Consider the following 25,124-nt stretch of genomic DNA (forward strand, 5'->3'; position numbering starts at 1 on the left):
GCGGGCTGCGTGTCAGGGGGAAGGTGCTAGGCCCTGGAGGTCAGGCTGGAGGGGGACCTCACACAGAAACGGGACCATCGTCTCCGTCCTGCGCTGCGGCCGCTTCTCGGATTTCAGGGCCGGGGCCTCCGGGAAGTCCGGGGCGAGGACGGAGGGTGGGCGCTGGCAGCTGGGCCGAGCGGGCGGAGCTGGGCTGAGGACACGGCCTCCCTCCCCGGTCCTCTCAGGTGACAGACCCCGCGGGCCCCCCGCCCCGCCCCGCCGCATATTCAGGGGGCCGGGCCCGCGGCGTTCGAGAGCAGCCAGCGCCGCGCGGGGAGCCTGTGCCGTCGGTGCGTGCGTGGACCCGGGACCCCGTCCTCCTCCACCCCGCCGCTGCCATGGCTGCCGGGGCCGCCCCCCGCAGCTTCCTCCTGCTCCTCCAGGTGCTCGGGCTCGCCCTAGCGCAGATCGTAAGTCCCGCTACCACGTAGGCGCCGAGGTCGGGGTGCGGGGTGCGGGGTGTGGGGTCCAGGACCCGGGGGTCTGGTGAGGGCTCTGCCTGTCCTCCATCCTCTATGGACACTCCCTAACCCAGGGGGCCACTTCGGACAGCCAGGCGGTGCACGTCCCCTAGGTAGGTGCACATTTGGGACACATCCCGGCATCACGAAAGGAAGTCGATGGGCCGGGGAGCTAGAGGGACCCTGTCTCGAGACGCTCGGCTCTGCCAGGGACAGCAGCGTGGGACAGGAGCTGGCGCTAGTTCCTGGCAGCCCCGCGAGCCCAGGTGGCGGGGGAGACAATGGTGCCCATTCACCAGGCTCCGGAGCCTCCGCCCCCTCCGCCGCCCAGGGGGCGCCAGCTCCAGCCAGACGCCGCTCTCACCCCGCCACTGCTTCTCCGTGGGGCTCGCGAGCCCGCGTGTCACTTCCGAGGGCCGCCTGGGGGCTGGGGATCTAACGGGACGCGGGCGCAGTGGGGCAGGGCCAGGGTGCCGTCTAGTGCCCTGTGCGATTCGCGCTCTCTGCGGGTCTCCAGCCTGGGGGGGTGCGGGCACCTGGCACACGCGGAACCCTAGCTTGGGTCGGGACTGGCCCCCGTAAGAGTGTCACCCTAGGGAGAGGGGTGCTCTGAATGGGAGGAGAGAACAGGCTTCCCCTCCCCACGACCACCCCCGCCCCCTGCACTTCCCCACTTTCCGTTGGGGTTTTACCCACACCAGGGGGAGGGGAGGGAGGGCTTACTCAGCATGCATACCCGTTGTTCATCTAAAAATAATAGAACAACCTCTCCCTTCATTGTACCATCGGTGACTTATTTGAGCCATCGGGACCTCCATCTATTCCCCACCACGACAGCACAAGGGTGGCGCGGTGGAAGGAGCTGGGCGGAACTAGGACGGAATCCTGGCTCCACCACTTCTTCTCTGTAATCATTCTTAATCTTTCTGAGCCTGTTTCAGCTGCAAACTGGGGCTCGAAATAGTATCCTTCTCACGGTTCTGAGCTTTCAGTAAGATACTATATGTAATGGTACACAGTGTCTGGTATATCGTAGGTTCTCAATAAACGGGAGTTTGCTGCTCCCTGAGGAGCTGTCTTTCCTGGGGGAGGTGCACTCCTGGGCCAGCTCCCTGCACTGTCTGAAGGCTACACCCCTGTGTGTATTTTCAGAGAGGTCCGCCAGGAGAGCCGGGGCCCCCGGGCCCCCCGGGGCCGCCGGGAGTGCCTGGATCCGACGGCATCGACGTGAGTCTCTAACCTGGGGCAGGAGGGGGAGGGAACTGCGGACAAAGGCGAACTTTGTGAGCCTGGGGGCAGGGTGGTGGATGTGGTGCCTGGAGGTGCAGTGCCCCCTGTCGCCAGTAGGCGGCGCCGACCCACACCACAAGGAGCCCATTTGTTCTGCCAAAACCTCAAACCAGCGGGGAGATGGAGAGCCCTTTATAGCTGCCCACCGACAAGGAGCTGCTGTGCTGTCTGCCCACCACAGATCACAGCGATTCCTTATCCCCCTCTTCTCCTCCCCCTTCTTGGAGTGGGAGACGCCTTAACCCCTCGCCCTGCGCTCTGGCACGTCTGGATGCTTCTTCAGAGGAACGTGGGAGCCTTGGCCAGACCGCTGACTAGTTGGGGCCAGACCCTTGTCTCTTCCCTTTGCATGTCTCTCCCCGATTTAGAACCATCTGGGCTTGTTCCCTGCTCTCCCTAGCGGTGACGGTTAAATACCTCATTCAGGAGGCTCCCCCAGGAGGTCAGCTCCATGTTTACCCATCTGGACAGACTTCTATTCAACCCCATGCCCCCACCCCCCAAACACAGCACGCTGGATCCCAGCCAGGCCCCTGGATGCTGCAGGCTCTGAAACGCCTAGAGGCCTCTCTGGGGCTGGATCTGACTCCAGACCCTTCCTGTCCTCCACCAAGGGTCCTTTGTCACCAGGGAAAGGCGGTCCTTCCTGCCTTGGGAAGATTGAATCTGCCTCCTTCATAGGCCCTCTTGGTCCTTGCTTCTGCCCCAGTCTCTTGTTTTCCTGATCCCAATCCAGAGGACAGCCACTGCCTACTTCACTCACCTCCCCTTCACGCTTTTCTAAAAGTTTCTTCCCACACTTCCCCAAATCCAAGAGGCACCAGAGCTCCGAGGTAACTTGGAGCCCACAACCCCATCTGCAAGTCTTATAACTGATACCTTACCAGCACTGGCTTGCCTAAAACCCACATGCATGTTGATATCACCCTCTCCAGCCTAGCTGGGGTTGATATCAATCAACCTATGAAATTTTTTTTTTTTTGAGGAAAACAGAGCTACTTTCCTAAAACGTGCAAGGCTGAGGGGCCCCACGACAGAAGATAAGATAGTGAAGAGAGAGGCATGTGGGCCTGGTCATCTAGGGCCTGCGTGGGCCCATTGGGGTAGCATGAGCCAGGGCTTGCTCTCACCAACTTGTATCTTGCAGGGTGACAAGGGGCCCCCTGGGAAACCTGGCCCTCCGGTGAGTGCTTTTTCCTCTTTGACCTTTGATCCTTCCAGTTCTTGCTCTCTGGCTAATATCTGCCCCACCTCTGTTTCCAAGGGACCTAAGGGAGAGCCTGGCAAAGCAGGGCCTGACGGGCCGGACGGGAAGCCCGGGATTGATGTGAGTAGCCTGGTTCTGGCATCATCCCTCATATTCTGCTCAGAGAGGGGGAGCAGGATGGAAACTGCAGCTATGAGCCCCCTTCCTCTTCACGTGACTTGTAATCTTGCTGGAACCCTACAGCCACCCTAGAAGTATTGTATCATGGGCAAATGGGATCCGCAGAGTGGTTCTGTTTGTCTGCAGCAGCCAGGTTTTGTTCCCACATTTCTGGCGTCCAAGTATCAGACTGAATACTCTAGGAAGAGCTGTCCTTGTTCTCCCCATTCTCTCCTCCCCTCTTCCTTCCCCACCCTACCCCCTCACAGCCCCAGGTGAAACTCAGGAGAGGAACAATATTTGGCTAATATGACAGAGTTCCCAGAGACCCCAAGGTCACAGGCTCCTGGACACAGGCAGGGCCATTGGGCCAGTCATCTGGTTGGGGGACGCACTTGGGTCAGTCACTGAAGGATGGGAAGAGGAAGAGGCCCCCATGAGTTGCCTTTGCCCTTTTGGCTCAAGAGGTACCCACCAGAGATGTGCCCAGCCACCAGGGCCCTCCAACATGTCCACACCCTATAAAGATTACAAAGCACATTGCTTTCCACATCAGTTCTCATATGTACTAAGAGAGGTAAGCATAATTATTAACCCATTTTGCAGATGAGAAAACTAAGGCTCAGAAAAAGTTGCCAAGGGCAGACATGAAAAAAAAAATCACCATTCCAGACTTATACCTAGGTGTTCTAGACTCCTAAACTGGGAGGCATGAGGCCTGGGCTGACAAATCTTTGAGACTTGGTTTCTCATCTTTCAAAAGAGGATAATCCTTCTGCCTGTCTGCCTCCCATAATTACCATGGGAACTGGGCAGAAGGGAAAGTGAGGTGTTGAGGCTCCTAGACCCTCAAGGAGTGGGGTGGAAGCAGTCTGGGCCCACCCAGGAGAGACCTCTGGACCTCCTTGCCTGATGGATAAGGGAGCAGGTTTGCCTCTCACTGATCTACCTTCTTTCTTCCCCAGGGTGTAACTGGAGCCAAGGGGGAGCCTGGCCCTATTGGGACCGCTGGAGTCAAGGTAAGTGGCCTGCTGGAGACTTAGCATGGGCAATCTAGAGCCAGAGTTTGGAAGGGGCTGCAGTAGAGAAGAGCAGGGACCCAGGAGATCACAGCTTCTGAGCCTCTCCCATTGCTCTTGCAGGGCCAGCCTGGGCTCCCAGGCCCCCCTGGCCTGCCGGTGAGTATAACCTGCAAAGGCTTGGATGACCCCTTGTGGGTAGGGAGGGCTTGAAGAAGGTGCCATGAACTCAATCTCCTTTTCTTTCGTTTCAGGGCCCTGGCTTCGCTGGACCTCCTGTAAGTCCTCGGGGTGGGGCAGGGTCCCTAAGACTCCTAGGGAAGAAGAATACAGAAGGGCTTCTAGGGAACTAGCCATCATGGGGAGGGGCCAGCGTGTTCTGATAGTGTCAGGAATGGGGAGAATTGCCAGAAATCTCTGGGCCTATCCACTGGCTCTGGGATTCTCTCATCCTTAAAGCCCTCCTCTGTCAGTCCTCTGGGCTTTGTTGCAAAGTAAAAGTGGGGAAGGGGGCTCTGGGTGCCTGTGCCTACCTTTGCACGTGGGTGGGCTAACTCTCCAAGGCATCCTGGCCAGTGACATCTCTGTTCCTAGGGACCAGCTGGACCTGTTGGGCTCCCTGGTGAGATTGGAATCACAGGCCCCAAGGTGAGGACCAGACACCCCTCTGCTCACTCTGCCTCCAAGCTGGCAGGCTAGGGATTTTGCCAGGAGTTCCTGGGCCTGCTTTTGGCCATCAGGGAGCTCCTCCAGGGCTGGGGCCCAAAGCCCGCCTGCCGAGCCCATCCTGCAGTAGTTCTTTTGGGAGGTCAAGGGCTGGAGCCACCCCTTGTCAATCAGGTCTTGGATCTCTCCGAGAGCCCAGACCTCAGGGGCTGACCTGGAGGGAAGGCTGGGCAGGTGTATGATTTGGGCCCCTCTTGCTTCCAGGGGGATCCTGGACCAGAGGGACCATCAGGGCCCCCGGGCCCCCCTGGGAAACCAGTAAGTGTCCTCAGATCTCCCAATGGCAGTGTGCAGCTGGGGAAGGAGAAGGGTCCTTGGCGAAAGCCTGGAGTGGAGAAGGTTCGGGTCAGGCTCCATCTCCACTCATCTCCTCTTAGGGCCGCCCCGGAACCATCCAGGGCCTGGAAGGCAGTGCGGATTTCCTGGTGAGAGGTGGTCCTGGGGTGGGGCCAATGCAGGGAAGGGGTGGGTCAGCTGGAGAGGGACAGCGGTGGAGATAGGGTGGGTCAAGGGGAGACCGGCATCAGTGGGAAACGGGGAGGGGCTGCACAGAGCGGCTCAGACAGGTGGGGTAGGAGGAGGGTTTGGAAATTGGTAAGATGGGGAAGCACTGCCCAGCTAGCCTGAGGCAGGTCCATGACCACAGGCCCTGTGGAATTTTCTTTTCAGTGCCCAACTAACTGTCCAGCAGGTGGGAAAGGCCCCCAAGGGATGCGGGGAGTGAAGGTGAGCTAGCCCCTGGCCCGTCTTGGGAGGGCGGAGCAGGAGATTGGAAGGGGACCTCACACTGAGCTCTGTCCTTTCCTTTAGGGGCATCCTGGCAAACGTGGGGTTCTGGGAGATCCCGGCCGCATGGGAGAGACGGTATGTATAAGGGCAGAGGGCTATGGCAAGGGTATGTGGAGCGGACCCTACCCGTGCCGCCCCCTTCCTCCTTCCTCCTCCTTTCCTTGTGGGTCTCTGGGGACAGAGCCTTGAGCTGGGGGGCAGGAGGCCCATGTTCTAGGTCACTGTGTCCTGGGCAAGTCTCTTCTCCTGGCTGGGCCTCCGCTTCCCCTTCCGTCTCTCACATGGGATCGGGAAGGGATGGTATCTTTGGTTGTCTGTGTACTTGTCCCTCGATCCACTTGCCCGTCTGATCACTCATTTCTGCCCCTTAGGGTCCCAAAGGAGATGTGGGTGCCTCTGGAGAGCAAGGCATCCCTGGACCGCCGGTAAGGAACACTTCTCCTGGGGCCCCTCTCCTCGTCCTATGAGACCTTCATGGAGTCAACCCCCTGCTCTCGCCTCTAACTTGGAAAAGAGATGCCTGTGCTCAGCTGCCATGTCTCTGGGTGGGGAGAGGGAGACTGAGGCTCTCAGGACTTGGGGGGCAGGAACCAAGGCTGTCAGTCAGCAGATGTGGGTGAGGCCCAGGTTTTGCCACCATCCCTTTGAGTGACGCTGGCGAGTCCCTTCCCATCTCTGAGCCTGGGTGTCCCCTCTATGAGATTGGGACTCTGCTGCCTATCTCAGAGGGGCATCGTGAAGATTAGGTGTGGGGGTCAGAAAAGGTAGCATGAAGTGGGTCTGGCAGCTACCATCGCTGGCATTCTTCTGTCTTGACAGGGTCCCCAGGGCGTCAGGGGCTACCCAGGCATGGCGGGACCCAAAGGAGAGACGGTGAGTCTGGGGGTGTCCTGCAAGAGATGCCCTGACAGCCCTCTGGCTTCAGGGGTCCAGCCAGAACTGACCTGTGCCTCCTTCCTCTCCCCAGGGTCCTCGTGGGTACAAAGGCATGGTGGGCCCCGTTGGCGCCGCTGGGTCACGCGTAAGTCTGTTCTTGGTACCTCCCCACACCTCCTCCATGCTGGAGCTCCCGGGGCTGCCAAGAGGGGGGATATAGCTCCATCTGAGGCCTTTAACCTGGATTCCTGTTTGTCCTCCTTGCCAGGGTGAGGAAGGTCCGCGGGGACCACCAGGCCGAGCTGGGGAGAAGGGCGACGTGGTGAGTCCTCAGGCACCTCTTGTCTAGTCAGGGCTCCTGGGGAGCACTGGGCAGGACTGGGCTGCACCTAAGCCATGTGTGCGTGCCCACGAGTCACTGGTTCAGGGAAGCAGTGTTTGTGCCCTGCCCAGTCAGCTCCCCCAGCCCCCAGTCCTCCAAACCCAGCCTGCTGTTGATCAAATTCAGACTTTGGGAGAGACCATGAGATCTAGTCCCACAGTCACTGGGGCCACACAGTGAAATTCCAGCAAATCAGCCATGGGGCTAATGGGATTTGGTACAGATTCCGGTTCTCTTAACTCTTTTTTTTTTTTTTTTTAATAAATTAATAGACTTTATTTCTTTTGAGGAGTTTTAAATTTACAGGAAAAAATTGAGCAGAGAGTAAAGCTAACTGTCATTCTTTTTTTAGTCTTTATTATGCACGTTTTAAAACATGCAGAAGTAGAGAATGATATAATGAACTCCCATTTAACCTATCTCCCCCAAATTAACATTTTGCATGCTCACGTTACCCTTCCCTTTTTCCCCTTCCTTCCTTCACTTTGTTATTGCTTCACTCTGATATTTCAAGAAAATCCTTAATGTCATGTCATTTTACCCCTAAATACTTCCGTACCTATCTCTTAAAAATACTGATTTTTTTCTTATGTTATCACAATATCATTATCACACCAACAAAATGATCAATAATTCTTTGACATCATCAAATAGCCAGTCTATGTTCAATCATTCCCAGTTACCTCAAAGGTGTCTCTTTAGGGTTCTTGTCCCAATTAAGACCCAAACAAAGCCCCCACATTGCATTTGGTTCTTTGTTACGTAAGTGGAGCTCAGGGCCTTAGTGGGGTCTCAGTGAGTGCTGGCTCCTTCTCACCACCCCCAGCCCTGCGCAGCCCAGCCCCACTGCTTGGCACCAACCTCTACTCCCATCCACTGGGTCCAGGGCCAAAAGGGCACTCCCAGGCCCCTTTCCTCCAGCTCCTGCACAGTGTAGCTTGTGCCAGAGGGACCCTTGGATAGAGGTCACTGTTTTCAGCTTTTTGCCTCTGAACAGACAGGTTCAGCATCGTGAAAGTGAGCTCATCTCTATGTACTTTGCAGGGCAGCCAAGGTGTTCGAGGACCCCAGGGAATAACAGGCCCAAAAGGAACAACTGTAAGTGACCCAGGCCCACCTGGACAGAGGGTGGGGTCCAGTCAACTCTGTCCAAGCCCCCAGAGGACGAGGAGCCTGGGACTCTAGACTGAATTGTTGTAGGCTCTGTCACCTCAGGAAATGCCCTTTCTGCACCTTAGTTTTTCCATCTGTAAATAGGGTGGTGGTGCAGTAGGAGAGGTCATGGGAAACTTGCAGCAATCTGGGACCCTTGCCACCCACACAAGAGAAGGACTGTGGTCCAGCCCCCAAAGTCCTCTTCCCACTTCCTCTCCCTTCCCCCGGTTGGCTGGTGGGTCTCCGCAAGATGACCAGACCCACTTCCTACCTGCACAATGCAGCTGTCACAGAGGGACATGTGTGGGTGCCCTGAACCCAGGCATCTCCTCCTTGTGAGTCTACCCTCAACTCTACTCCTGAGCAGGGTTCCCCGGGCGTCGATGGCAAGGACGGGCTCCTCGGCATACCTGGGATGAAGGTAGGAGTGGGGACTGCTGGTGGGATTGGGACAGCGGTCAGGGCCCTCCCAGCTCAGGCCCTCAGTCCCATCACACTGATCCTGGAGGCCTAGGAGCCTGGGACCCTCAGGTGTGTCATTGACACATCCCTTCTTGCCCTTGGGCCATAGTTTTCCTGCCTGCATTCGGGTAGAAGCCATGGACTCTCTGCATGGAGCTCTCATTTGTGTCTCTGGTTCTCTGTCTCTCCCAGGGCAGTACAGGACTGACAGGGCGGCCAGGAAACCCAGGCCACCAGGGCCTTCCAGTGAGTATGGGGTGGAACCATGGGAGCTGCCCCACAGGGGCTGCCCCACGGCAAGCTGCTTCTCCTCAGAGAGACCAGGCACTCTGTCGCCCACCTCCCCACAGTGGCATGAGTGGCTGATGAAGTAAAAAGCCACACACCCAGGGCTCTTGCTCTAATCCTTGTCCCCGCCCAGCCCAGGCCTCATCACTACCTCCGTGGCGTCTGGCTGGCTTAGGCCTCATCTTTTGGCCATTCCAATCCTCCGTGGAGGCTAGGTAGAATCAGCATTTCCGTGCTACAGCACCTTCCGTGGCCCTCATTGCCTCCGTGAAAGTCAGTCCATCAAGTCAATCAAGAAAGTTACTGAGTACCCGAGGTACACTAAGTGGTAGAGACTTGAGGAACAGGACAGCTAGTCTGGTCCCCACAGCTCATCTTAGCATTCAAGGACCACCTCAGTCGGAACAGCTTACCCCTGCTGCCTTTTCAGCCACTGCTGTTCTTCGTCCTCTCCTTTCTCAATCCCGCCTTGGATTTTCTGCCCCCACTGCTTGAGGCCTGTGTGTGTTCCTCTGCTTAGAATGCTCTGTGCCTTGTCACCAGTCAGCCCTGCCTGTCCTACTTTGGGAGCCCCCCATGGGAACACATTACATCCTCCCCTCTCCCTGCCGCCTGCTCCCTGCTGGAGGTACTGAGACCAAGGCCTGCTAACGTGCCCATGTGTAGACTTTGTTCCTGTCTGCACCCATGTGTCACATGTGCCGATGAGCACAGTGTGCTCCTCTTCTCTGCATGGACCACCGGCCCCTGTGTCCCCCCATCTTCTCCCACTAGGGCTTGGGGGCTGGGCATAGTCCAGCTCACGATGACATATCTGGGCCTTCTGTCGTTCAGCTCCCACAACGGGGAAGGAGATCTGGATTAGATTTGGGGGAGTAAGGCACAGGTGCATGGAACTCCCCCATGCCAAGGCAGAAACTGATGTCAACTTCTTTCTACAGGGTGTGCCAGGCCAGGCTGGGACAAAAGGCGGCCCTGGAGACAAGGTGAGGTAACCCCAAGTTGGAAGCAGAATGGCTTCATCTGAGCAAGGGAGCCTGGGGGCAGGGACCAGGGGTGTGTTGTAGACCGCAAGGCTCAGGCCTCACCCCAGGCTCAGCAACTCAGCCTGGAAACAAGTCTCCTGGGCTTAACCACCTCCCTGCTGCCTCCCACCGCCAACTGCTCATCCCAGCTCAGTGGAGACAGCATGGCATGGCTCCAAATTCAGAGAAACAAACACAGGAAAATCAATGAAGTCCAGAGGACCTGACCAAGAACCCCCTTTCCCTTCCCCAACTCATTTGTTTCCAAAGTCTGTTTAGGGTTCACTGGGCTTCTCCAAGGCCAAGGGCCTGACTGGGCCACCCAGACTGACCTGAGACTTGTCTTTTCCTGTAGGGTGAGCCAGGTCAACAGGGCCAACCCGGATTCTCTGGTCCCCCCGGGAAGGAGGTAAGTGCTCCTTCCTTTGACACAAGAGTTTTTGCTTTGCCCCCCATCCCCAGGCCAGAGGACCCTGCACTCAGTATGTGGCGCCTGGGTGAGACTGTGGGGTGAAGCCCTAGCCTGGGAGTGCCCTGGTCAGGGCACTGCCACTGATCCAGGGAAGCTCCCTTCTCTCTGTACGATGCAGTGATGGTGAGGACTTGTTCTGTTCTGGGATATGACCTCCCCACATAACCAAGCTGACTGGGGCTGAGAATCCAGCAGACATTCATTCATTCATTCATTCATTCCATAAACATTCACCAAATACCTGCAACTATGCTAAATGCTGAGATAGATAGTCTCCTATTCACAGAGCTTAGTTTAGTGGAAGAGACAGACATTAATTAAATGACCACATGACAACTAATTATAATTGTGTTGGGTCCTATGAAGGAAAAGTAAAGAGACCTGAAGGAAAAAAAGGGAGTGAGGGAAGGCTTCCCTGATAAAGCAAATTAGCTGTGACCTAAGAATGGGTGGGCATTAGCTAGGTGTGGAAGGGAGGAACCCACCAAGCCTACTGCTTACCCCCAATTTCTCTGTCCCCCAGGGAGAGCCAGGGCCTCCAGGAGAAATCGGTCCCCGAGGTCTCATAGGGCAGAAGGTAAGTACCTGGTACAGTGGCGCCTCCTTGGGGTCTCTTGCAGCTGCTGGCTCTGCTGGACCCAGAATCTGGGTCCTCTCAGTGATTCCAGCACCTGCCTGTCCTGCCCAGCCTTGTGTGAGGCCTCCCCAGCTAGGGTCTCAGTTTGTTGGTCTGTGAAGTGGAGCAAAGGACCTCCATGCTGGTGACCACAGAAATGGAGGGCACCCTGACCATGTAAGGTCAGACAGGGGGAGGCCTCCCATGCTGATAGCCTGGGTGTGACCATCTCTTTCCATTTCAGGGTGACCAGGGTGAGAGGGGGCCAGTGGGGCCGCCAGGCCCTCAAGGACCGTCGGTAAGTGCAGGGCAGCTTAGATGGGGGTGGGGGGAGCATGTCTGGGCACCTCATTTGATTTACTCCTATGGTTTCTTTTCCTCTCAGGGCTCCAAGGGGGTGCAGGGGTCCCCGGGAGTTCCAGGGCCACAAGGCTTGCCAGGCATCAAAGGAGACAAGGTACCAAATGGGGCTGGAAAATATCTGGGAAAGAAGCCCTAAGACCCTGTGGAGTGGAGCTCAGATTCTTCCTGAGCTTCCAAATCTTGGCAGAAAAAATTACTCCCTGCGGGGGACTCTGGGGGGCGTGGCCGGGAGCCGGGGTTGGGGAAAACTCACCAAGTCCTCCACTCCCTTCTTCCTCCAGGGCGTCCCGGGCAAGACCGGGCCCCGTGGCGGAGTGGTGAGTACCAGTGTCCCGAGCGTTGCGGGGGTGGGTGGATGGGGTGGGATGCGAGGTGGGCGTGGTGGTGTTACAGCCTCAGCGCAGACCAAGCGCCGCTCAGACTCGCGGTTCTCCATTTGCAGGGCGACCCGGGGGTGGCCGGCCTCCCCGGAGAGAAAGGCGAGAAGGTGAGCAGGCTGCGGGGCGGGGTGGCTGGGGAAGCGGCGGGTGGCCTCGGGGCCCCGTCACTTGGTGACCGCGCTTCCTTGTGCTTGCAGGGCGAGTCTGGAGAGCCGGGACCCAAGGGACAGGTGAGTCCTGCCCCTGCGACACCACTTTCCTCCTCTCCAGCTAACGCCCCCCATCAATCGGCGCGGTGGGAGGACCGCCACTCCCCAGGCCCCCGCCCACCCTCCCCTCCCCCTTCCCCTCCCCCTCTACACGCTCTCCCAGCCGTCCTTCCTCCCCCTTTTATATCTCTTCTCCCTTCTGGCGCGTGCGTCCTCTCACCTGGCTCTGCACCCACCCCACCTCGGCAGCAAGGAGTCAGTGGAGAACCGGGCTACCGGGGCCCCAGCGGAGATGCGGGCGCCCCCGGGGCGCAGGGCTTCCCAGGGCTCCCAGGCCCTCGAGGACTGGCTGGAGACCGCGGCGTGCCGGGACAGCCCGGGAGACAGGGCGTGGCGGTGAGTTGGCTCCCCAGGGAGGGGGTCTCCCGGATAGGAAATCTCCTCCTGGTGACGCTTAAGCCCCAAAGGCTGGGAGCTCCCCGAGGGAGCTGGCGTCCCTGAGGCTGGTTCCACGTTCCAGGTCTGAGAGGATGGGTGTGGGTGCAGCAGGAGGGATTTCAGGCAGATGCTGGAAACACATCGGGGGAGAGGGTGGGAGCAGGAGGGGGCACAGGGCACAGGGCAGCAGCCCTGGCAGCCAGGAGAGTCTTCCTGAAAGGCCTTCCCTGCTCCCAGGGCCGAGATGCCAGCGACCAGCACATCGTGGACGTGGTGCTGAAGATGCTCCAAGGTGAGGGGGCGGGCAGCAAGCCCCCCTCAGACGAGGTCAGGGCGTCACTCCCCCGAGGCAGTCTCTCCAAGTGCCCTTTCTCCAGTGTCTGGAGTCCCGGGCGCTCATTCCAGCTCTGCCTCTAGGGGCCTGGGGACCTTCCATACATCCCTGCCCGCTCTGGCCTCTGACTTAAGCAGATGGCCTGAGGAAGGGGGTGGTTAAACAGGGGGTTTTCTGTCCGCACACTAAGAGCCTCCCAACGCTGTCCAGAGGCTCTGCCTCACGGGGTTTCTGAGTTGGGATCCATGTCACAGACCTCTTTATCTCCCTACTTCCCTCCCTCCAGAGCAACTGGCAGAGGTGGCTGTGAGTGCCAAGAGGGAAGCCCTGGGTGCAGCCGGCATGATGGGTCTCCCAGGACCCCCTGGGCCTCCTGGGTACCCAGGCAAACAGGGACCCCATGGGCACCCTGGGCCTCGGGGCATTCCTGGCATCGTGGGAGCTGTAGGTCAGATTGGCAACACGGGGCCCAAAGGTGAGTCGTGTTCTGTGGTGGGAGTAGGGCCAAGTGATGGGATTTACGCCAGGCACCCAGGGGTCTCAAGCGGGCTAACTGCTCAGCCTCCTGTTTTCTTTTGTTATTCCCCTTCCCAGCACAAAATCTCCTGGGCTTTCTTTCTAGGGAGCAAATTGATGAAAACGAATGTACTATTTTAAAACTTCGTTTTTTGCGTGTGGGGTTTTGGTTTTTGTTTTAAATTTGCTTAGTGGCACCCCAGAAACATCTTCCCATGTCTCTAGAAGTGGGGAGGCAGATGAACAAAACAGTAAAGCAGGGGGCTGGCCCGGTGGCTCAGGCAGTTAGAGCTCCATGCTCCTAACTCCAAAGGCTGCCGGTTCGATTCCCACATGGGCCAGTGGGCTCTCAACCACAAGGTTGCCAGTTCAACTCCTCGAATCCCGCAAGGGATGGTGGGCAGCGCCCTCTGCAACTAGCAACGGCAACGGCAACTGGACCTGGAGCTGAACTGCACCCTCCACAACTAAGATTGAAAGGACAACAACTTGACTTATAAAAAAATCCTGGAAGTACACACTGTTCCCCAATAAAGTTCTGTTCCCCTTCCCCAATAAAAAAAAAAAAATAATAAAAAAAAAAAAACAGTAAAGCAGGCAGAGTCGAGTCACAAGATGAGGTTGAGTCCAGACTCTGCCACTTTCTCATTGTGGCCCTTGGACAAGTTACCTGTTAATCTTCCTAGGCCTTAGATTTATCATAGATTTATAATGTTATTATTAGATTTGTAATAGCCGCATCTGTAAAATGTGGATATTAATACCAACAACCTCATGGTGTTGTCATGAGGATGATATTTAGAGGTAATTTACATAGAACTCTTAGTTCACTGCTTGCCAATAGTGGATACCAGTTATCCTTATTGTTAGACATGTCCCTGTAAAGATCTTTATCGGCTCTATAGTCTTACATCCTTTGTCTGGACCTTCTATTTAACCAGTTCTGCAATGATTTCCAACTTCCCTTTATTGTAAACTAGCACAAAACAGGAGTAACTGCTATGTGTGAAATAGAAATTAAATAGCAAGCAAACTAAAAACAAAAAACATTTTCCAATTCTGAAAAACTAAGGCCCCCTTCTTTCTCTGCAGGAAAACGTGGAGAGAAGGGTGACCGGGGAGACATGGGACGTGGACATCCTGGAATGCCTGGGCCCCCAGGGATCCCAGGTAAGACCTTGGCTCTGCCCGGCAGCAGTTTTTTCCCTCAGCTCTGGGATTAATGACCTGTAGACAAAGGGGCTTTTTTCCATGGAGGCCTCATGCTCGGACAGCTCAGTGCCATACACCCAGCTTTTGCTTCCCTTTGGAGCACCCAGGAGCCTCTGGGTGAGGTCTGGCTGGGAACTGGAAGCTAGGATTCTGAGTACTTTCTGGGTAGCACCAAAATCTGCTTCATGGGGGGAAAGAGCATTTGCTCCCAAGACTCACTGATTGAGAGTTGGGAATAATGTACCATCTGTGTGACTCTCAACCTGTGTGTCTGGGGCAGAGTCCCTTCTTCCTGGGGTGTGTTTGGCTTCCTTCCCTGCCCGCCTCCCGAAAAATGGAACTTAAGAATTCTAGACAGGAGGAGGCCCTGATATCTTGACCTTCTCCATTTCACAGGACTCCCTGGCCGGGATGGCCAGGCAATCAATGGCAAAGATGGAGATCGAGGGTCCCCAGGACCCCCAGGAGAGGGAGGCCGACCTGGTATGCCAGGCCCCGTGGGGCTGCCGGGCTTCTGTGAGCCTGCGGCTTGTCTCGGAGCCTCAGGCTATGCCTCTGCACGCCTCACAGAGGCTGGGTCCATCAAGGGACCGTGAACATCAGGCCAGGACAGAGCCCAACGAGCATCCTGGGGGGAAAGGCCTAGGTCCCCTTTGGGGGGCCATGTGCCCCATCCCTCAGCCCAGGGAACTAGCTTTCCCAGGACCTTCTGTCTGGGACCCCGGAGTCCTGAGGAAAAGGAAATTCTAAAACATGGGGGAAAGGAAGGGAGGGCATCAGAATGAAAAAGTGAGGCCAACAGACAGGGCAAGTGTCCCTGGAGAGTCCCAGCTCCAAAGAGGATGAGTGGCTTTCCTTCCTGGAGCACCGCTCAGATGTTACCAAAACAAATGTCTCCTTAATTTGCGCCATCCTCCACAGGCCATCTTGTCCTTGGGGCAGGTGGACTGAGGTCTCTGCTGGTTCCTGATTCCATTTCACCCCCTGGGCTTACTGGGTGACTGCTGATGGGTGACTACCTGAGGCAGCCATCGTTAAGCCAGCCCCACTACTTCCTCCCTGCCTCCCTCCCATCTGAGTATTTAAACACCCATCTCCCTTCTTTTTCTGGCATCACCTTCTCCCACCCTTCCCCTAGGTCCACGCAGGCCTTTCTGTAAATAAAAGCCCCCAACTTGGGTACAAACCAGGATGTGAGTTGTGGGGCTTCATTTCTCCTGGATTGGGGGTGGGCCTCCACTGCCTGGGCAGGATGGTCAGGGACTCTGGAAGGGGAGGGCAGGGGACGGAGTACCTTCCTCTGGGCACATCCTAAATTGTGAGCATTAGGATGGCACTGCATGTTTGAGGAACATCTGTGGGAAGAACCTGGGGGTGGTCAGAACAGTAACCTGTCTCACTTTGGGCAGATCCCTTCCCAGCCTTTGTACAGCTATGGCAAGGACTCAGCCAGGTCTTACATATCCCTGGTGTCTCGCCAGGGCCTGGCACACAGGAAGTCCTCTGTGAATTTTGGCACCCACTGCGTGCTAGTCCTGGGGCAGGAGCTGGCAGCAGATTAGAAGACTTGGCTCTTACCTTCCCTGAAGAAGACTTGGCTCAGTCTGTCCCTGAACAGCGGTTCACAGGCCCATGAGGAAAACAGACATGGAGTCGGATGATGAAAGCAGAAGTGACATTCACTCCTGCCACTTTTACTAAGGGGATGTTTAGGGGAGATTGGCTCAGATCTGATCTGTACACCTGGGGGCTCCCAGCCTCACAGCTGTGTAAGTGAGCAAAGCTGCTCCAAGCAGAAGCAGGGAAGGGCACGGCAGGTGCCCCTGGCCCATGTGAAGATAAGGCTTTTGCAATTCAAGAGCGACCAATCCCTTTGCTCCATTATTAATTTGGGCATTTCCTCCCAAATGAAGCATTCTGCCAGCCCCAGACCCTCCTGGAGACAGGACTCCAGCCAGAGGTCTGAGCATTTTCTGAAGCCTGCGCCCTCCTGCACCTCACCCTAAACTTGGCTGTAAGTCGTCACCCGTGATGGAACACCCTTCTCTTCCTCTGGCCAGCAGAGAACTCCCCTCACTAGACCACCCCCTCTCCTCCGTCCCTCACCCAAAACACACATACCCCACTGGTGACATCTCAGCTCCCTTACCCCAATCCAGGGACAGACAGGAAAAATAAGGTGGGATAGCCTTGAGGGCCAGAGGTGGCTTCGCAGTCAGTGCTTTGGCAAATCCTGAATCACAGCATTCCCGCCCCTTCACCCCACCCCCGCAATAAAAAAAAAAAGCCCTACTGTTGCTGTGGCTGCTGGAGCCTTGGAATCCAGAGAGAACTAGGGCTCAGTGAGGAGGTGAAGAGGATGAGTGACAGGAGGCAGCTGCAGCCTGTCCCTGAACAGGCTCTCAGGCATTTCCTATCTGCTGGGGAGGGGCTTCCCCCTTCCACAGGCCAAGTCACATTATTTGTCCTGGTGCCTGAATCCTTGGCCTTCGAGAGTCATTTATTTAAAACAGAAAAATAAACGAAAGTTTCAAAAACAACCCAGAAGAAAACCCCAAACAGTGCCTGACACATTGCAGGTGCTCAATAAACAGTTATTAAGTGAATGAGTATGTTCAGGTGCTCAAAGAAGACCCACCCATCACCAAACCAGGAAGGAAAGGATTTGGTCTCAGGGAGTCTGTGGCTGAGGCCCAGAGCATCCAGTTTATTCCTTCCACCGCCAAGAACAGGGACCTGCTCCTTAGTCACTGAACTTTGGGAGACAAAAATCTAATCAACAAAAATGAAGTAGGAAACCACCTCCCCCATTTGCAATTAGGAAAAAGGGGATTTAGAAAGCTGAACAGAGTATCACATTAAAACAACCCAATCCCTTCCTGGAGGTTCAGCAGTTTCTCCTCCAGAAGAAGCCCGTGAAGACTCAGAGTCCCAACCCTGGCCCTGGCAGGGCTGCAGAAATCTGCATGATGGGATTTTGTTTCAAGTAATTTAGCAAACTATTAATATTTCAGCCCAGCTGGCCAGCATCCAACACGTGCCACCAAAAAATCAGTGAAAGGGGCCTTTAGCCAGAGCTCTGCTGTTTTACTAACAAACAGGGTCTCAAGTTGGCGGCTGGTTATTCAGGCAATTTCTGAAGCGGGTAACGAGATGGTGGCACTGGGTGGGCTTAGAACTGACGAAGCCCTCTGCAAGGAAAGCACTGGCAGAACAGTGGAGCAGCAGTTGGAGGCTGCTCTAAAGAATCCTGGTAGAGACAGAAACATTCCCAGGCTAAATGGCGGGCCTGTTTCTTCTCCATAAAGCAGGACAGTTGAATTCCCACTTTATTTTTGTTGACTAGGTTTTTGTCTTCCATTGAGAGGACCCGTAAGCCAGGTGCCGTGGTGCTTGGGCCTCTGTCATACTCTTCATGAGGTCACAGTCAACTAAACTCAAGTGAATTCAGCTCCAGGTGTCCTTTGCCCCCTTTGCGTATCCTGTCTGATAAGCACCGCAAACTCAACTTGTCCAAAACTAGAGTCAAAACTGGAGCTGCTCCCTGACCCACTTGCTCCTTTAGGGTACCCCATCAGTGATTATTTCTACTATCTCCCTGGAACCCAAGGCCTGAAAGCTGCATCATCTTTAACTCCCTCTGCCTTCATACCTTATCGCAAATTCTTCTTCAACCCTGTTGATCTCTCCTTTTCACTCATTTGTTCAGCAAAAGTTCCTTCATTCCGTAAGTATTGCTCATTATCTCCCCAACTAGAATGTAAGCTCTATGAAGGCAGGGGATTTTGTCCTGTTCACTGCTGTACCCTCAGAGCCTACAGCAATGTACAGTATTTAGCAGGAACTTAATATATGCATTAGCTAAATGAATGATTATATTATTTAGGATAATAGCCACACGCTTTATTATGGCACACAGCCCTTTAGACCTGGACCACCTTCCTCTCCAGCCTATGTCTCCTAACTTCTTGCTATTCCTAAAACACCCCATGTTCTCATGTTTTTATACCTGCTGTTCCCTGGAATACCACCCTCCTGCCCTTCCTTGTCTAGCTAATTCCTACTCCTCTTTCAAAACTTGATCTTGTCCTCTAGCAATGCCCTCCTCACCCCAACTGCCAGCTGGGCTGGATATTTTTGTTTTTATATTTATTTACATCATGGTGACTATGGTGATTATCATTATGACCAATTATTACGATCGTTAATCAGTTACTGAGCTCTCATTATCATCAGGCACTGTACTAAATACCCTGCAAACATTATCTCATGCTACCTTTATAACCACCCTGTGAAGCAGGTATTAACCCCATTTGTCATGTTAAAAAATACAATCTCGGGGTGGCCAGTTAACTCAGTTGGTTAGAGCATGGTGCTATTACCGTGTTTCCCCCAAAATAAGAGCTAACCGGAAAATAAGCCCTGGCATGATTTTTCAGGATGACATCCCCTGAACATAAGCCCTAATGCGTCTTTTGCAGCAAAAATTAATATGAGACCTGGTCTTATTTTTGGGGAAACATGGTAGCACCAAGGTTGCCAGTTTGATCCCCGCATGGGCCGCTGTGAGCTGTGCCCTCCTTAAAAAAAAATTTTAATAAATAAATAAAATCTCTCAAATCCACTTCCACCTACAGCTACCATCCCATATTTTTGGTCCCTTTTATGGGAATAAAGGATTGTCGAGTATGGCTCCTAGCTCATCGTACTGTCCTTGGACTCCTTGCTGGCTTCTCATCTCCCTGGTCTCTGAGAGTCCGAGTGTCACGTGGCTTGATCCTTGAACACCTTCCTCTCTCACCTCTCCTGTGATCTCATTCAGTTTCGTGGCTTTAAACTCCACGTATACATCCCTAACCCAGATCTCTCCCTTTACCTCAATCCATTTATCCAACTGCTATTCAACGTCGCCCCTGAGAGGTCTAGTAGACGCCTATCTCAATTTTAATGTGGCTCAAATGTTAAAATGATCGGCCCTCTCAAAGCCCTTCTTCATCTCAGTTACTGGCATCTCCATCCTTTCAGTTCCTCAAGCTAAACTGTCTTGTACCGCACATCTGATACATCAGCAAATCCTGTTGGCCCGGCCTTCAAAATATATCCAGAATTCAGCCACTTCTCACCACCTCCCCGACTACCACTCCAGTCACCATATTTGTTTCTTGCCAGAAGTTTGGCAAAAGCCTCCCAACTAGTCCCCTGCTTGCACCCTTGCTGCTCAACTAGCAGCCAGAGTGGTCCTGTTAAAACTTAAATCAGATCATGTCCCCCTGGCCTAAAACCCTCCAATGCTTTCCCCTGTACTCTAGGAAAAGCCCGACTTCCTACAATGGTCTACAAAGCCCTGTAAAATCTGCCTCATCCCTACCCTTTTGACTTTATCTCCCACAATTTCTTCCCAGCCACTCTGGCCTCCTGACGTTTCTCAAACACACCTGGCTCCCTCCCGCATCAAAGGTCTTTACACGTGCTGTTCCCTCTTCCTGGAATGCTTTCCCCTAAACATCTGTGTAGGTCACCCACTCATTACTTTCAGGTCTTTGTTCAAACATTACCTTCAGTGATGTCTTTTTATGACCACCCTATTTAAACTGCAATTCCCCTCTACTACCAAACACCCCGGGCCCTCCTTTTTCTCCAAGACATGCGTCATCATTTCATGTACATTTTATATATTTCTATTGTCCCCATACTAGAATGCAAACTATAGGAGGTGGGGATTTTTCTGTCGTTCATTTACTAATGTGTTCCTTAGCACATAGAGCAGAGCTTGGTACAGAGCGGGAAATCGCTATTTTTTGACTAAATAACAGATGGAGAAATGAAGACTCAGTCAAGTTTCTTACCCAAGAACTTACTAATATGTGGTATATTGGATTCTAGAGCCTTCGTTATTACCCTTAAGTTATACCTTCCCTGTTTATCAACCACCACCCGGAGAGCCCCAGGGGAGCTCTGACCGGAAGGCAGAGGCTGTGATCTGAAATGCGGGCTGCATCCTGCTCACCGCATAAGGACCGTCCTGGTTTCATAGGTTTCAGAATACATAGGGGTATCTTCCTATCCATCTCGGGCCAAACTGTTTAAGAAATCCTCCTCCCTGGAAACCATCTGTATAATAAGAGTCAGAGGTTTCCCCATCCATCCTGTCTGAATAGGGCCACACTATTCACTACAGACCATTTCTGCCTTCCCACCAAACTGTACTTTAGTCTGACAAACCAGTTACTCGTTCACATCACTGTGGTCTTGAATCAGAAATTTCAAGATACAAGTTCTCTGTAGTTTTCTTTGTATAGAACCTAGGACAGAACTTAAGTCCCTCAAGTGGTACTTAGTAAGCTTTCTGCTAATGATGATAGAACACTCAAAATAGTCAAAGCTATATAAAGTATACGTGTACAGAAGAGTCCAAAGGATTGATGAAAAAGACCAAGTGGAAGAAGGCTTCCTCAGGGAGAGGAATACTACATAAAGGACCGCCTTTAGCACTAAAATCTCTAGCAATCCCGGGAATTCTGCTCCTATCCTAAACAGGTAGAATTTACTAGCAGCTCTAAGACTTCAGCAAAAGGGCAACGCAGATGAAGGCACTTTATATACACGACAGAGACTCTGCCTTACATTCAGAGATCAACCCTGCTGCGGGCAAGCATATTATTTACTTGCGGCCTCGATCTACTTCATTGAGCCCCCTGCATATCTGCCGAGTATTAAGGTGCAAAGTGGGTGCAAAGTGGCACCTCTTTCCCTCCTTGGTTGGCCTGTCTAATCCTTCCCCCGATTGGTCAAAACCTCAGGAAGCTACCAGTATCCTCTGGCTATTGCTATGCCTCTGCTATCCATAACCAATCCCATGTTAAAAAGCTAATGACTGCCGCTACACGTAAGGAGGACCGAAGAGGCAGCGGAGCACACCAGACAGGCCCAAGGTGATGCGAGGTCAGGAACATGGAGAGGGAATGGTTCCGAATGAAGCTTCTAGGGGCACACCAGCCAGAACTGGTTAACACTCTGGAATGGAGCAGGAGCAAGGCACTGAAGGGGATTGTGAGAGAGGCTCAGTGATGGTGGTGACATCACTCAGTGGTAGGGCTACTCTTCATGTCCCAGCACTCAGCTCCTCTAGATAATAAACATACAGCTAGGTAACAGATGACACAAGTTTTGTCAAATCAAAGACAAAGTACATCAACTTGCATTGGCAATTTTTAATGTTTCACTTGTGCAGAACTGAAATTTGTATTTAAAGGCACAGAAGGAAGGAGAGGCAGTTATCACAGCCTGAATTCACGATAAAGGATGCTGGATAAAATCAGAGGACGGCTCCTCTTTAGCCATAGGAAAATAAATAATGCAGTACTAAACTAGAGCTTTATTTTATTACATTTCCATGTAAAGACATCACCCAAATAGGAGTTAAGCAAGACTTTTTGGCCAGATACCAAGGGTGCACAGTTGATCCCACTTTGGAATAAATGCTCAGAAGGCAAGTTTTACCAGTGGGTGGGAGCTTAGGCACAAAGAGTTCTCATTCAGGAAGTGACAGATTTGAAGCAGTCAAACACGCAGCTTTGAAAACTGGAAAAGAAATCTTTCAAGACATTTGTTTTGAAAAGAAAAATTATCTGCCTATCAAGAACTGCAATTTTCAAAAATAGAACCAGGCCTGATTAAATAGTACTTATGACTTATTGATAAAAATTACAAAAATAAAAACTGAAACTCTTCTGTCCTTGAAAGAGATATAGAAAACTATATTTTTTTCCTATAATATCATAAGAGAATTGTCAGCATTTCACCCTCATGTCTCTTAAAATGTCATTTCTTCTTCTTTCCACATTCTGCCACTTTAAAAATAGCAAAACCTGTTCAATATGGCAATATCTGCTAAGTGAAAGTATGCACTATCTATTGAATAAAAGAGTATGAATGAGGAAAAAGCTGAATGTTTTGAAAAATACTAGTTTACCCCTTATGGGATCATACCCACCAGGTGGAAGAAAAGATAAAGACTAAGATTTTCTTAAAAACATAACCCAGTGATTTGAAACATTCTATACATAATTTCTAATTTCAACACACAATTGGAAATTCCTGATTGGTACGTACACCAAGAGAGGGAACAGTGAAATTTGGTAGAACAGTAGGGCATATTTCTGACTACTTTCATTTAAATAACATCAGACTTACCAATTATTATCTTTCTTCCTTATTTAAAACACTGATTAGCCAGGTTAAATCCTAAGAGTATGAAAGTAAAAACAAGTCTCGACTTAGATCTGAGCACGGCTGGGTGCCACTGGTTCTGCATTACAGAGAGGACTCAGGTGACCTCTTTTAAATATACGCACGAGCATGCCCCCAAATACCTTATATGCAGATTCTGTGTTAAGTGTGTAAATAAAACAAATTCTGTATTTTCTAAAATAACTTCAGAAGCTGATGGTAAATTCGATGTTAAAGATAAAACTATACCTTTAAGAACATTATGCCTTAAAATTTTATCCAGTGTTTTAAGAAATGGATTATTAAAATAATTTTTGAAATGAGATATTAAATGTATTTAAATCTGGGCTTTTCTGTACTTAATAATTTTTCTTTAAAAAAAAAAAGTTTAAAAACATCAAGAGCCGGAACATGCTGCCAGGACAGAAATAATCAGAAATGTCTTCAGTCGCAGACCCTGGACAACTCAGTCTTGCTTTGAATTTTTCAAAGCTTGAAGTCTCTCTAGTAGTGGAGGATGAGAATAATGCCACATTGAAAACAGCCAGTCAGAAACCGGGAATCCCAAGTTATCTTTGTTTAGTTTGATTAAAGCAGAATACAAGTCTTTAGCCTTCCCAAGTTTCTTGGCAAATGCATCTGCTTGAAACTCAAATCTGCGGCTTAGGACTGTTAGGCAAAAAGAAAGAACCTGGAAAAGTAAATAAAAGGGTTTTAACGAGTGCCCAGGCCTTTGTTGTCACTGAAGGTTTTATGAACTAAGACTGGAGAAGAAGTTCAGCTCAGGATAAGAGAAACAGCAGGCCCAAAGAAAGAGCAGTAGTATTTAGGGAACCTAGGATGGGGGAATTATTATAAATTGGGTCCCCCCCACCAACCCCGCCAAGCATCAGACCAGAAACAGATATATATCCAAATGAATGTTATCTTTACCAAAAATTACTAGTTTTTAAGAATCTGCCATGTGCCAGGCACTTTACATATTCTCCAACAATCCTATAAGGTAATTACTCTTACTCCTGTTTTATAGCTGAGGAAGGTGAAGTTCAGAGAGGTTAGATAACTTGCTTGAGGTCACACAGCCCGAAGTGCTGAAATTCTCAGTGACTCCAAAGTCCACACATACCACCTTCCTCAGAGTCAGGGTAAAGTCCTGGTAATTTATATCCAGATTCTTTTTTCTTTTAAAAAAACATTCTTGATCATTTATCCACTTTTAAAGAATAATGAGTCTACTGAGAATATTCTAAAAAATATGCAATAGATTCTAATGACAATCTCAAAATTGAATTTTCTAAAGTGTCTGAGCTCTGGTGGCATTGCCAGAATAAATATCCAGTCCCTGAAGGTGACACTATGAAGGAGACAAATTTCATTTGAAAATATAAATTTCTAAGGGAAAAATAACTTCTCTGCATACTAAAATATTGCAGGTTAAATGACATGATATTTAAGATATTTCTTATCTTAAAATAGTTCAGCATTAAAACAAACAAAAAAAAGTTTAAAAATTCTCTCGTTTGTACCTCTAGCAAATAGAAGAGTCTCAAAGTAAAGTCTGAGAGTTCTTGATAAATTTTAAGATATATCCAAAGCTAATAACTGAATTCTGCCTGAAATTTCTTTCCAATTCTTGAATATACTTTTTAGGATAGAATCATTAACTGGTCTGTGTGTGTGTGTGTGTGTGTGTGTGGTGTGTGTGTGTGTGTGATGATATTAAGTGCCCCAAGCAAACTTTTTTGAATCTCACTGTAAATAAATAAAGACATAAGTAGATACTAATGTGCCCTATCTGCTCTTACGTAGGTTTGCAAACTCTTCTTAGTTGGGCAATTTTCCCAAAGACAGTATCTCTTTCCTATCATGACCTCTTAAACACTGACATTAAACATAAGATTTTCTATTAAAGTATCTAGTCTTTTTGAAACAAATCTTATGGGCTCTCAAAGGTTTTAAAAATTAGTATCTCTATGATTTAATCACATTTCAAATTACTCTAATACCCCACATTTATTTAGATATGTTTTGAAGTGAACTCAACTATTCAATATAAGGAAACAAAACAAAAAGCCCAGAGCAACCCAATTAAATGCACAAAGGATAACCACCAACACTACTTATAAGAGAACCTGATACTCAGTCAGAATCTAGGAACTTTCACTTAATGAGTGTGATTATCTGATTTCCCAGTCTGTGGCAGTTTAAAGAAGAAAATTAGAACGGGATAGTGTCCGAAACGAAAAGTCACCATTGACAGTAGAAGGGATTATCAGCCTCACTGTGAGGGAAGAGACAAGAAAATTACTTAACTATGTAGCACAACTGCTGAGAAAGCAGAGCAATCTGAGGTCATGAGTATACATGACCCAGTGTCCTTAAGGCATTACTGAATTGTGACAGAAGACAGAAATGACAACATCATTATAAGGCGGTCTGTAACCTCTTTAGGAAATAACAAATAGGCATTTTAT

The 25,124-nt window shown here is 51.5% G+C and overlaps 2 protein-coding genes across 3 annotated transcripts in view; one reads left to right on the forward strand and one right to left on the reverse strand.

The window, feature by feature from the left end:
* Positions 1–233: 233 nt before the first annotated feature.
* On the forward strand, positions 234–15,611 carry COL9A2 (collagen type IX alpha 2 chain). Its single transcript, XM_081057654.1, has 32 exons — positions 234–452; positions 1,656–1,730; positions 2,941–2,976; positions 3,058–3,120; positions 4,125–4,178; positions 4,302–4,337; positions 4,433–4,456; positions 4,773–4,826; positions 5,109–5,162; positions 5,282–5,329; positions 5,574–5,630; positions 5,715–5,768; positions 6,065–6,118; positions 6,513–6,566; positions 6,661–6,714; positions 6,838–6,891; positions 7,996–8,049; positions 8,474–8,527; positions 8,761–8,814; positions 9,798–9,842; positions 10,237–10,290; positions 10,877–10,930; positions 11,214–11,267; positions 11,355–11,426; positions 11,614–11,649; positions 11,775–11,819; positions 11,910–11,942; positions 12,171–12,317; positions 12,597–12,651; positions 12,980–13,168; positions 14,302–14,379; positions 14,818–15,611. Exons 1-32 carry the CDS (start codon positions 381–383, stop codon positions 15,015–15,017), a joined length of 2,067 nt encoding a protein of 688 aa, XP_080913780.1. The 5' UTR covers positions 234–380; the 3' UTR covers positions 15,018–15,611.
* Positions 15,612–21,592: 5,981 nt separating this feature from the next.
* Positions 21,593–25,124, reverse strand: part of ZMPSTE24 (zinc metallopeptidase STE24) — a 33,256-nt gene continuing 29,724 nt past the window's right edge. The window contains exon 10 of one of the 2 annotated variants that reach the window (XM_081057655.1): positions 21,593–23,341. In XM_081057655.1, coding sequence (XP_080913781.1) covers positions 23,117–23,341 — 225 coding nt within the window. In that variant the 3' untranslated portion in view covers positions 21,593–23,116. Of the gene's footprint in view, positions 24,932–25,124 lie in introns of both variants that reach the window. The other variant, XM_081057656.1, reaches the window with a different exon arrangement.

This window comes from Rhinolophus hipposideros (genome assembly GCF_964194185.1).
Source record: "Rhinolophus hipposideros genome assembly, chromosome: 8".
NCBI lineage: Eukaryota > Metazoa > Chordata > Mammalia > Chiroptera > Rhinolophidae > Rhinolophus > Rhinolophus hipposideros.